Here is a 13,620-nt window from a genome sequence, read left to right as displayed (position 1 = left end):
GACAAAATAGGACCGTCCAGGGGATTCATATGTGACAAAAAATTTGGTATTAGTTATTATTTACCCCGGGATTATGCTGTAGTACGTTGGGATAGCAGGTAATAAAATATTTATGTTAATAATATTTATTTTTGCATATTAATATAATATATATTAATGTAATAAAAATTGATCTTTTATTCCTTATACAGTCATGCATAAAGATATTATTGGGGCTTTTGGGTATATGTGAATTATTTGGTATCATTTACAGCACTAAATCTGATTTACAGTGTTTAACCTCATAGGCCATACAAAGATTCAATTACTCTAAAGGTGCAGGACTTAATTCCACTCATTTGATAAAAATACATATGTTGAGCAAGTATCAGTTTTTCTAACATTGATCTTTAACACATCTCTAAAAGAAGGTTCTATTCTGAATACAAATTAGGAAATTGCCCACATTACTCTCATATAATTAATATATGACATATAAAATGACATATATAACATATTATGTCAGGTCCTAAAAAAATGTAAGTAAAAATTTTCATAATGATTTTGATGCCCCCCTGAAATCAAGAGGGATATCAATATAGGTTTTTGCCTAGCTGAAAAATGCATGTGTCGCCTTGACTATAATAAGGGGTTATACTAGATTAACCACTCAATACTCGTTAATTAAAAATATCAGGTTTTATATTTTTTATTTAATGAGTTTTAAAAGTTGTCCAGTTCAGAAAAACAAAACAGTAACAATAAAAAATGTAAAAAAACCTAACTTAAATAAAAAATTATAAAACAATAAATTTGGCCATTTGTCAAAGAATTTCCAATAAATTCCAATAAAAAACATAGAGTAGCAACTGGTAAACAAGTCGAAACATAATACACACGCTGTTTGCGAGCATTAAGCGGTTAAGGCTCAATTTCTATTTTGATACAATGTTTGCTATATTTGATTCAGAAAACCACTCAGTGCAGAGGGACATGATGTGTTGGCGCAGTCATTTCAACAGCTTTCAAATGTCTCCCAACTCGTATTGGACCCAGAAGGAAATATGTGGGCTATAGTTAATCCTCCAAGACCATCAAAGGAATCAAACTATTTTGAAAAAAGGTTTAATTTTGATAAGAAAAGTGACTTCATATCCTGTGTGAAAATAATTAATAGTGAATATGTGTAAAAATTCAGTACTTTATTTATAAAATAAATATTTTTAGTACCTTTCATTATCTTATTATCTGAATAATAATAATTTATCTAGAATACAATCTGATTATTCATATTTTAAGTTATTTTTTTAAACATAAGGTTAATACAATATATTGTATAATACTCTTTGGTTAATCATCTTAGACTTTTTTGATGTGTATAAGACTCAATATTTTTCTTGATTTACACATTTTTATAAGCTCATTTGAAATGTTATTTATTACAAGATTTTACGGCATGTATGGTATAAAAATATTTTGACATAAAATATAATAAATAAAAAATCACGCTTGAGATCATTTTACTCAACAATATGCCATATAAATTACGATTCACTGCACTATGAGAAGAGGATATGAATCTTTTATAATAAATATATAAAACAAAGTAAATGCAAAAATATGATTTAATATTTTAATACATAATAACCTAACTGAACCTAACCCAACCTGTCTATGCAAACAATCTTTGCCTCTTCCACATTCATTCATCCTCATAAATACCCAACGAATATTCCGACTCTTGACCTGACCACTTTCAAGTATTTGAAATACTCGTTCATGCTAAGTCTTCCTCTGCTTCTATTAACAACTATAAACACCTCATAAATTTGTTTTACCGTTCTTTCTTCACTCATTTGTTCCAAATTTCCAAACTACCTCAACACACCTTTCTTAATTTTTTCAATAACATCTATCATACATTGTTTTACCTATACATATTAAGTATATTTGTCATTCATTATGATATTATTACTCTCTCTCTCATAATGAATGATAAATATGCTTAATACGCTCGGTCGATCAATGGGGGAGCGATTAAGGGCGGGATAATATTTTTACCTTCTGCGTCGGCCTCATTCATTTATCAAGTCAGATAAGGAGGAATTATCCAATATATTTATATGAATATTTTGTACAAATCTCTTTGTTAAGGTTTAAACTGTAATATGAATAATGTAATATAACTGGTCTAATAGACACATAATTATCAAATCCCGTCGCCAGCAGTCCGCAGGTGTAAAAACACCCATCCGAAGTGTGTTAATATATATAGGGTTGCCATTTGTAGCCTACATCGGAATAAGTAAGTCACTCTAATTGATATCTTGATGTCCCTCGACAAAATATTTTTTAATGAAATAATTTATTTACAACATTTTGAGTGTGTCCAAATACTTGTTCACAAAATCTGGATTATCTCCAATTACAGGAGTTATTTCCATATTATTTTTAACATCTCATCAAAGATGAAGAAGAATATGGAAGTCTGGGCATTTACGGGGCAGTTATTCATTTATTACATCTCACCAATAGATGTCTCTAGTGAAGTTCTAGTGATTCAAGAACAAGGTTTCTAAATTGGTTCATATATATAGAACTTCCAAGAATTTGAGTAGTGTGGTTGTCAATAATGGGTAGAATTGGTGAATGTTACACGTGTGTAAAGTGATCACTTAAGCCAGCCTATGACGGTCGTCAGCCCCGTAAATGCCCAGACTTCCATATTCTTCTTCATCTTTGATGAGATGTTAAAAATAATATGGAAATAATTTATAATAAAATAATACAGCTCTGGAAGCTAGCAACTGTTTTGTCCCGGCTGTTAATTAAATTTATTGCGAATTTTACTAAATATCTTCTCTCGTCAAATCGACAAGTTGTTGTGAGACTCCGTATCCATATTCACCATCATAGAAATCTTGATATGTAGATTCAAGTACTTTATAACATTTGAAACCATTGACAACAACTGCGGTTGGCATGAAGCAATCCTCACTGGTATAAATTGGGTATAAAGAATCTGCATCAAATGGTTTGGTCGTATCCCACACATAAATAGAAGATTTGTCTTCATAACGGAAGAAAATTTTACTAAATTGGTTCGTGCCCAATATGATCATTGGCGCTTTCTTTTGACCCACATCTGTAAAAATAAACAAAAAATATTGCAACTATTTATAAACATCAATTAACTAACCTAACTGCAACATGAAAATCAACAATTATTCTCATTTGAAGGAAAGAAAGAAATGGCATATAATTTAACATTGGATATTTTAAAATTATTTTTTAAAGAAGGATAATATAAAGAAAATAATAATAAATAAAAAAGTACCTTTTATTTCACCATTAGAATCACCATTTTTCAAATAAAGTGTATCAATTGAGACTATATGGGGACTATTCAAGTAGGTGATGTAAATGATAGAATTTTCCCCTGGCATGTGAGTTTTAGCCATGTACATTACATCTTGCGGGGAAATTGTGGGAGCTACTTCTTCGGGAAGAGATACTCGAAAACTTGAAGAATTTCCAACATTATAGATAAGGACTCTTCTGTTGGCAGCATCACTTATAAAGCTAGAAATAAATATACACATAAAATTTTAAGATTTTTGATAAAAAATTAATGAAACAGGTCCCATCTATTTTTTTGATGAATCTTGTAGTTCTATGCACATTTCCATAAAGAGTGTTAATTGTGACTCGTGTGCTTTGCGGGAGGTGCTTTCTTGTGTTATGTGAGACATTGTTTTATTGTTCTTTAACTGTCGTAAGTTGTAATTTGTTGATAATTTGCTCTGTGGTATTATTATTTTCATTATTGATTTTTTGGCAACAATAACACTATTTAATAATGCATTACTCCTATCGCCCTAACCAATAATCCCACGCTGTAGAATAGACTGATATAAAGCATGTCTTATATTTAGGATGTTATGTATGGTTTAAAGATGTAAGTTTTTTCGGTTATAGTATTTAAGAAAATCATTTGATTATTATGAGATCAATCCAAAATACCAATTCAACATAAATCAAATCACACAAAAATTACATTCTTGCCATTGGCATAACTGGGATAGTATTTATAAAGTTTTTTAGAAAACATCTTCTCACTTAATCCAACTAAAAAAAAAAATTTACTTACAAATATGGGTTTCCTTCGCTGTAGTCCACAATTATATTTTGAAGCCTAGAGTTTGTTTCAGTTAAATGTGAAACATCAATGAGTCGAAGAATCCTTCCACTTAAAAGTGAAATACAAAGTACCTTCGGTGAACACAATTCCTCTGGCAATTCCATGTTGTTGATTATACCAGTGTCCAAAACCCACATTAAACCCTAAAATAAAATGGAGAAAAATAAATAAACACATAATATCCGAGCATAGCTAGTATTTAAAAAAATGAGCAGCCAGTGTGTATATAATATGAAAAAGCACAAATTTAGAAGTGTTGCTAACTTTCAGAAAAAAAAATATTTTAAAAAATATCTTCGTCAATACTTGCAACAAAGATTCCCTCTTTCTCATTTATAAATAATAGTAAAATGGTTACTGCATTAAATTGACACAATGTTATCTTGATCAAACCTTGTTAGTAATGAATGTTGGTTCATACCATAGAATCTATGTAAATATCAGCGGCATTTTGGATTGCTTTACAATTTCCCTTCTCATGGGCAGCCAGGTTCGGGAAAGGAGTAAACTTTATAGTTCCTGGCTTAGACATTATATCATACTTCACTAAAGACGCTGGGACACCGGATTTGCACCTATAATAAATTATCATTATTATTAGTTAAAATAATTTTGGCTCTGGTAGTAAATCAGTTTTTACTATGAAAATTCTTACCTTGGCATGAGAAATATAATTTTGTCGTGACTCATAACCGCTTTAGTTGCCATCATGTTTTTGGAAATGTATTCTCCAGTCCGCGAGTAGAGGTTCTTAATGTCATTCGAAGGGAAAGATAAGACTCCTCCTTCCCAGGACAGGGTATGAGAAGGACAACAGTGAGCGCTGGACATGGTAACACATACTGCTGACCACACTATCAGCGCCAGCATCTTCAACTGAGAAATCAATAAAACCCTGAAGTATTCCGCATTTCAGATTTTAATAGATAAAAAAAGTAAATAAAAAAAACGTTTTTGGCTGTCATTGTCTCCCGAGATACCTGGGATTTCACTTGCATCCCTTCCGGTCCTGGGTCAAGTTAAAATAGCTTTTAAAGAAAAATATATGGGACAGAATACTGGAAATGTCTTCGTTATATCGCTCACTCCTTTCAAGAACGTCATAAATCAAAAAACTTGATTTTTCAGGAGAATGTTTTTAAAGTTAAAAAAATATAACACAATGTATTAAAAATAAATATCAAGCCATTTATTGAACTTTTCACTGTGCAACAAATATTTTAAGGTAAAACATGAAGATTTTTTCTCCATTTGACAAATATTTGGTTTATTAAAAAAAATAATTAAACAGAACCTTTTCTTCAAAATGCAAAAACAACACTTTCTGCCATGTAGCGGGTAAATAGTAAGTTAAAAATATGCCGATTTCGCTGGGATATAGTACATTTCCTGGGCATTCCGAAAGCATGCACAACTGAAAATTGACGATTTTTGATTTATGACGTTCTTGAAAGGAGTGAGCGATATGTTATTATAACTTTTTGTAAAATTTACATCTTAATTACCTTAAAATAAGGGTTATAAAACCACTACCCGTTATTTATTTTGAATGTGGTACAAAGCGGTAATCTATTTAAATATGCAACGGAAAGGTTTTCTCAAAGCTATACTTAATATACCTACATTATTTTTGTGCAAAATTAAAAATAGTGAACTTACCTCTTTGACTTTAAACTTAAAACAACCAAATGCAACACAATACCCCCTTACTAAGAACAATAAAATGACTTTATTTGTGAAGCGTCCTATATTATATAGATTTTAAAAGCATGTGTAGCAAATTAAATTCTTTCAAGGATTCTGCGTCAAAATAGTAACTTCCTCAAAAAAAAATGGATAGGCAAAAAAAAAATAGTGTTAGTTTTCTAAATATTAAACTAACTATAGGTAAGTTCTGCATTTCCTAACAAAATAAGAAATACTTGTCAGCTAAAAATAATTATTAAAATCTCTTTGAATTTTAATAATAAGTTGCAAACTGACAATAAAATAGTGCATAACATTATTGATGATTGCAGCATTATTCTGTTTTGTAAACAAATATTTTGTTTATTTTACGCATTTACAGGAAATTAAGAATTAGAAAGTCCTCAATATTTTCTAAATATAATTTTATAAGTATTTCTTTTGTTTACGCAATATATATTCCAACAAGACTCTGAGGTTACCATTAATATTTATTACAAAAATCTTTTATACGGAATATGGGGGAAATATTTATTTTATTTTTTTTATCTTGACCTTATTCTTTGTTATTTAGTTGTTTTTATGACAAAAAGTAAAGTAATTTCTCGAGTTTATTAGTAAACCTTAACAACAATGAATATATCGTTGGTTTAAAAATAACACTATGTGCCATCCAGATTGTGTGGCACATGATCAGTTTGGTCTTTATACTGATATGTACTTACTCTGCATGATGAAGCAAATGTAGTCATTTCTTCCCAGTAAATATATGAAATCATGCCCTCGGCTCTTGGTGCTACTTACAATGCAGAGTTGATTGGCCTTACTGGATTAATATCAGCTTAATCTGTTCCTAAGAAGAGATAGGGAAGATTTCACATATTTTTCTCAGGTTTTGTAATTTTTGTAATATTTACAAAAAAGGTTTCATACAAGCTATTTAAAAAAATAAAAATAAAATATTGTTAGATTTTGACTGAATTTAGTCAAATTCAATTAAATTTAGACAATCTGCCAAAATCCAGTTGAATTTGGTACTCTTTCGTGCCAGTGTAGTATCATGTTTGTGTTATTTTGCCATGTGTTAAATCTACTTATAATTAACCTGTTAACCGGGCAGGACTCATAAATACGTCAAACATAAACAATATCGGGTACGGGTAGGACATGTGAATACGTCCTTGAAATATACATTTATTATACTATATACAACATTTTGAGTGTGTCCAAATACTTGTTCACAAAATCTGGATTATCTCCAATTACAGGAGTTATTTTCATATTATTTTTTGACATCTCATCAAAGATGAAGAACAATATGGAAGTCTATGAAGAATATGGCGGTCGTCAGCCCCGTAAATGTCCAGACTTCCATATTCTTCTTCATCTTTGATGAGATGTCAAAAAAGAATATTATACTATATATATGGACGTATATTTTTCGAACAACAAAGGTATTTGTCATCCATACACGTCTCGACATAAATTTAAGACACGGAGTGAATCAGTATTCGCGCCCGTTACAAGTTGCGTAATTGGATAGCGGACCGCTCGGTTAACTGGTTAAATTTGCTGTATTTTAACTAAATATTAGGACGTCACCAGCACACTGTGTCAACATGTCCCAACCTATCGGCATGAACGGCAACTCTTGTGTAAAATAAATTACTCCTTTCCTTAACTTTATTTTAAGAAATGGTAAATAAAAATTGAAACTTGAACCGGAATTAGGTATTATCACATTTTTACTAACAATTAATTTAGACTTTGTATAGTTACAAAGGATTAAACTCCACAAATTTAAATTACAAACAAGACAGTTGAATCATGACGCCAGGTGTGACATCATTACGAGTAGGTTTAGCTTACAGTCCATGCATGTTTCTGTAAAGTTATTATCGATTCTGTTCAAATTTGTGATTTTTTTATTCCTATCAATTTCCGTTCCAATTATGACACACTTGGAACGGGAATCAAAAGCTATTCAGAAGTAGAGTCCATAGACTGCAAGCTACACCTACTCGTAATGAAGTCATACCTGACCTTGTTACGATTTAACTGTCTCAGTGCTAAATAACATTTTATTAGTATGTCATTCTTCCTTTCTATCTCCGCTTTTCAGATTTCAGAAAGTTGCTACTGATTATGTTAAAGTTGGTCTTTTGGATTGATGCTAATAAATAAAATGTCATAAAACATATATTATTAGTCGCTGTTTAATCAGTAGGTATTATTATTCACTTGTAATATTATTTGGAGGAAGGGTTTTCAAGGAGTAAATAAAAGAGTTCGGTTTGTACTATAATATTATGTTTAATGAAAATGCGGGCTCTAGTTAGCCAGTGATATTCCACAAATAATCAGCTATCTCTTTATACACACATCACGTTAAACACATATCACGGATACACAAAACTCATTTCTCTATAGGTACGTACAACTTTACAATTATTATATTCTGAACATGTCTCAAATAAATAATACATAATTTTACAATTCTTACTTTTAAAATAATGAAGTAAACATAATACATATTGTGAGAAATGTTTTAACTCAAAAACATAATATAATAAAATTAGGCCAACAACTTTTTTTATACTTGTATTGATGGTACATACATATAAAGTTTTATTGTTCAAAATGAGATTCATTTATACGTAAATCTGCGCAAGCCCTCCACGTACTCGGGAATCATGAGGTGTTAACAATAGGATGGAAGCCACTATAGTATAGTATAAATATGTAGGCGGACAATTTCTCTCCACACTTTACTTTCAACTAGCTAACACAACTTGATTACGTAATATAGTAACGTTTCAATAGATCTATAATGAAATATTCATTACAAATCTCAAATCTCACGTGTTATGAAAATAACTTAACAAAATATTTATATAATCTGGTAAACATACTGAAATCTTCATAAAAGTGCATAACTAAAACAAAACCGCTTCAGATAAAAACATAGAATAATCTTTAACACAAACATACATTCTGCGGACGAGAATTGCTAAATTCTAGTCGCCATTCATAGGCCTAGTAATGCTATCACAGCTTAAATCATTCCTTATAAATTAAAAGAAATATTATTTTTTTATTGCTATACAAGTGCGCAAATTGAAAAAGTTTAATAACAATGAGTTATAATAAAATGATGCGTTAACAAATATTAGTATGTATTGTACTATGTATTTCTCAACATAAATTCCGCTTCAATAATTAGATAATAAGATTGCACGTGATATCAGATGGACAAATGGCATTAAATGCTTTTCATTTAAAATATGTACAAATTTCTAAACTCTAATAAATCAATAAGGAATTAAATTTTATATAATACAGTTGACTAAAATAAGAAAGAAAATCTATATTTCCTAATGACTATACCTAATGTTCTGACGTTCCTCAAAATATCAATTATTAAATCTATTTCACAAACAAAAGTACTGTATTATTCATCTTGGCGATCAAATAAATACATCAAAATTTCAATACGTACTATCGACGAAAGACAAAATGATTTTTAAAACGGTAGTGATTCTAGGTGACCGTGTTAGTATAGAGGGGTATGTTACATGTAAACTTGGCATATAAAAATTTAAAAATTAGTATATAAAGATCAGTAAAATGGACTGAAACCGTTCTTCCAAAAGCGCCGCTCAATTGAGCACACAATGGAAATTTGCCTTTAAAACTATGCATATTAATTGACAAACAATTAAAATTTATTCTAGACATAAATTCAGCTAACGCTAACCGCATCTTGACCGACCGACAATCGTAAAACTTCACAATGTCATCGCCCACTGGCAACACTTCAGTCTTTAGAACGCTCGCAGATCCATTACTCACTGCTCAATAGGGGGTTATACGTATCTAGGCTGGCTACTTTGTCGCTAGTTAACTTGTCTCTCCGGCTCGTCCTTCCTCTCCAGGGTGGCGTAGGCGCTGCTGCCGATGCCCGAATCCTCGTCTCCGCTGTCCAGCAGGGTCCCTTCACCCTTCACCGTTTCAACACTGGACTTCCTCTCCGCCCCGTCCATGGCCACAACGGCCTTCTGCAAAGTCCTGACCTCCGGTTGCTTGCTGTCGCTCCAAACATTCTTATCAGGGATCAAATTTCCTATTATAGAGATCGGACTGAAAGGAGACAACTTGTCCGCTTTCATATCGTCATATTCCGGCATACTTCCGCCTTTTGAGTCTACGAATACGTCATCTAACGCTAGCGGGGTAGAATCCGGATTGAGTTTCTCCGAGAGACTCGCATTGCCCTTTGTATAGTCTATATTTTCTACTAGTGTATTTGCGCTGCTGACATCGGAAGCGGACTCGCTCAGAGTCTTATCTAAGTCGTCCGACTGCAGGGAGTCTAAATTCTTGAAGTTGAATATTTTGATATCCTTGTTGGCGTTTTTGCCCGAAGTGATGATGGCTGGAGAGTTCCTGGAGAGGGGGCTCGGAGGGAGGTCCAGCTTGAGCTTGTCGCGGGTGTGGCGCAGGCCCCCCAGGGCGGGTGGTGCGGGCAGCGGCGAGGCGGGCCCGGAGCTCTGGCTGCTGTGGGAAGCGGAGGGGGAGGGGGAACTCGGACTCAGAGAGCCGCTGGAAGAGCCTCGCTCCGGAAGTATCAGTGCGCCGCAGAATGGCCGACCGAGACCTCCGTTCTTATTGTTCGTGTTCAATATTATTTCCTGTTCGGTGAGATTGAGGGGTTTCGTGTCAGATTTTCTCGAGTCGCCAGTTATCTGGCTGTCTTCCGATAAATTATTTTTACGGAAGGGTTCGTTGTTTGTAAAGGGATGTTTATAGTGGTAATCCACGAGTGACCCCGGAGTGATGTCCTCTGTTCCGGAATCTGGAGTGATGTAATCGAAGGAAGGTTTGGTGATTGTGTGCAGACTATCCGCCTCGTTCTCCGGATGCAGACGCGACTGCTGATATTCATATTCTGTGGGAATAGTGGGCAGAGAGTCGTATTCCTCGGTTTCTAACCCTTCCGAGGAGTAAGGTTTGCTTTCATTGAATAGTGACAGATGTTGTCCGGGGAAGAATTGACTCGACGAACTAATCAAGTTGTAGGTTTCGAATGGGCGGGTAGATGATGAGATGTAGAAATCATCTTCGGAGAGTAAATCTGGAAAATAAAACATTTTACAATAATTTCTTTCCTCTTAGATATATACTACGTACTTGTGAGATAATGAAAAAATGTGCGCAAGTACCGGAAGAAGGTTGATGAAGATCCCCAGGATGGGAATTGAGGTAGTTTTCAAAGTCCTCAACCATATAGGAACCACTTCCACTGCCAAATGGGTGCCAGTCTAAAGAAAAATATTTTTTGTGAAAATGTACAAAGCGGAGTGTAGAAATAATTAGCACAAATGAATATGGGGTATAAAGTTACCCGAATATGTAGAATAGTCAGGTAAAGCTTGCAGGTCATCGTCTTCGTTGGACAGTATCTCCCTAGGATACTCGTAAATGCACTGGTATTTCTGCTTCTTAAAAACCACCCGCTTTCTGTTCTCCTGCTTAAACAGACATTAATTTTCATCAGTTTATTACAAATAAAAAGTCCACAATTTTAGACCCACATTTAAAAACAAAAGTACGTATGTACCCCACCCCTAATACACAGTGTTTTTTTTTAATAAAATAGTGTATTCAATGCAAAAGTTATTTTTTCTATCATTTTGCAGTAAAATTGTAAGCTGACATCTAAATTAAAGCGGATGAAAGTGATAAAAGCGCTGTCTAACAAAACAAGAGAGCTTAAGACTACACTAAGACAAGTCAATGAAAACAAAAATAACAAAAACAGTAGCATCTCATGAATGCCTTAGTTTGAAAAGTAATATAAGAAAATAAACGAAATTCTAACGTTCAGAGCCTAATATCTACCAAGTTTTAATTGAAAAATGGACAGCTATTACCAAAAAGCAAGCACGATTGCACAAATTATGTCAAAGCTGCACACTAGATTCAACAATTTTGATCGTGCAAACATTTGAAGCGCTACAATCGAATGTGAGCTACATTTTATATGAAGTTTTTCTCATCACCGTTTTAAATTATAACGGTTTTTTTCTGAAGTCTCAGGTAATCAGGAGTCTACCATATCATTCTTTTTAACTAGATTTCTGTTACTGTTTTTGATGTTATATTGCAGACTTTGCAACCTAAACTCTTAATTCTTAACATTTACTAATTTTGCAAAAAAAAAAGGAAATTAAAAAAACCTCAATGTTAGCAATTTCAACATTCTATTATTTGGCATGATAAAAGACAAAACTAATGCATTATGTTAATCCAATACACTGATTTACTGAGTACACGCAACTCACGGAGCTTAAGGGATCCTCTTCCTACAGGCAGCGGCATTGTAATAAACAAAAATTAATCAAATGTTTATTATCCGTACATTATTGTAATACTAAGTAATACCTAATCACAGAATAAAGGAAAAATAACAGTGTTTGTATTTGTCAAAATAAGTACAAAAATTAGAAAATGTGGCTATATTGTAGAAAGCTGTAAAATTCCATGGACCGATATGGTCAGCACCGCAAATGTGCTCCAAAGAGCAAGAGCAGGGAGACAGATGCTGACTAATATCAATGTCCGGAAGGTGTCCTATCTGGGGCATGTGCTGACAGGAGATTAGTGCGAGCTATTGCACCTAATCATAAAAGGCAAAATATAGAGTCGACGAGGTGTGGGCAGAAGACACATCTCCTGGCTCCGGAATATACGAGATTGGACGGGGATCAGGACCGTTGAGGCACTGTTTACAGCTGCCCAAGACAAGGACAATTACTTCAAGTGATAGTCAACATCAGGGGGACCTGACATGATACGAACAGAAGAAGAAGACAGTATTATTTGATTTATTTGTAACGTTTTCATTTAACATTTAACACTTAACATTTGACACTTAACATTTTTAGATTTTTTTTACTATTCATGCCAAATATTGTCGCCCTACTAGACATTAGGAGACATGTAACAATTAACATACTAGAATTTAAACATTTATTTTGGCTAAATATAAGGCAAAAAAGCCTGTTTTAAAAATGGGGGTAACACGGATATTTGATGTAAATCTAACAGTTTATGAATTGACTCTGATAAGGGTTAAAAATCAATAAGTTCTCACCATTTGACTAGTTTCTGGGCTCTTGAGCGCGCTTTTGGTAGGTGCGGCTCTGCAGTCCCAACTGGACGGCACAAACTCCACTTCCTCCTCCTCGTCGTCGTCCTCTCCCTCGCCCTCCTCTGCGTCCCCCTCGCCGCGCGAGGCCCCCTCCCCTTCCTCGGGGATATCGTCGAATGACAGTGACGCCTGCTTCTTCTGCTACAAATTGAGAAAAATTCTAAATTCTATTCTAAATTTTATTTGTCATGCCAAATCACAGTTTCACAACTATTGAACTACGCATTGGGGGGGGGGGGGGTTAAAATTACAGGGATTGAGTGAAAAATGGTCAAAAATAGGATTCCCTTTGTACACACTATTTCTGTCTCTTTTGAATGCATTAACGCATATGGCGATTTTGCTGTATCTAGTTTGCAAAGCTGAGTCAACTGACCCGCCATAGCGCTTCAGTAGATATCTACGAGAGCTCAATTAAAAAAGCAAATGACAGTTCAGTCATTAATGAAAGTACCAAGTAAATTTCATGTAGCACAAACATTTCTTAATTAAAAAAATAATAATACCTAAATAAAATTCAATGTGACCTAAACATATATGG

The 13,620-nt window shown here is 33.4% G+C and overlaps 2 protein-coding genes across 8 annotated transcripts in view; both read right to left on the bottom strand.

Annotated features, from left to right (window-relative positions):
* Positions 1–2,439: 2,439 nt before the first annotated feature.
* On the bottom strand, positions 2,440–5,011 carry LOC148312359 (major royal jelly protein 1-like). The gene is made up of 5 exons (XM_088277423.1): positions 4,836–5,011; positions 4,602–4,755; positions 4,130–4,323; positions 3,317–3,561; positions 2,440–3,124 (listed from the first exon to the last, which is right to left on the bottom strand). The coding sequence occupies exons 1-5, from the start codon at positions 5,009–5,011 to the stop codon at positions 2,829–2,831; spliced, it is 1,065 nt and encodes a 354-aa protein (XP_088133549.1). The 3' UTR covers positions 2,440–2,828.
* Positions 5,012–8,159: 3,148 nt separating this feature from the next.
* LOC148312358 (uncharacterized) overlaps positions 8,160–13,620 on the bottom strand; it is a 75,080-nt gene continuing 69,619 nt past the window's right edge. For 2 of the 7 annotated variants that reach the window (XM_088277374.1, XM_088277378.1), the window contains 4 exons: positions 13,023–13,220; positions 11,271–11,397; positions 11,089–11,187; positions 8,160–11,000 (listed from right to left, as the gene is read on the bottom strand). In XM_088277374.1, the coding sequence (XP_088133500.1) occupies positions 9,763–11,000; positions 11,089–11,187; positions 11,271–11,397; positions 13,023–13,220 (1,662 nt within the window). In that variant the 3' untranslated portion in view covers positions 8,160–9,762. Of the gene's footprint in view, positions 11,001–11,088; positions 11,188–11,270; positions 11,398–11,430; positions 12,232–13,022; positions 13,221–13,620 lie in introns of those variants that run through there. The other 5 variants (XM_088277375.1, XM_088277379.1, XM_088277380.1 and 2 more) reach the window with 3 other exon arrangements.

The sequence above is a fragment of the Brachycentrus maculatus genome, unplaced genomic scaffold (assembly GCF_059751285.1).
Source record: "Brachycentrus maculatus isolate JH-2025_06_01 unplaced genomic scaffold, ASM5975128v1 h1tg000042l, whole genome shotgun sequence".
NCBI lineage: Eukaryota > Metazoa > Arthropoda > Insecta > Trichoptera > Brachycentridae > Brachycentrus > Brachycentrus maculatus.
Note: the sequence above shows the minus strand (reverse complement) of the source record. Positions and strands in the feature narration are given on the sequence as shown.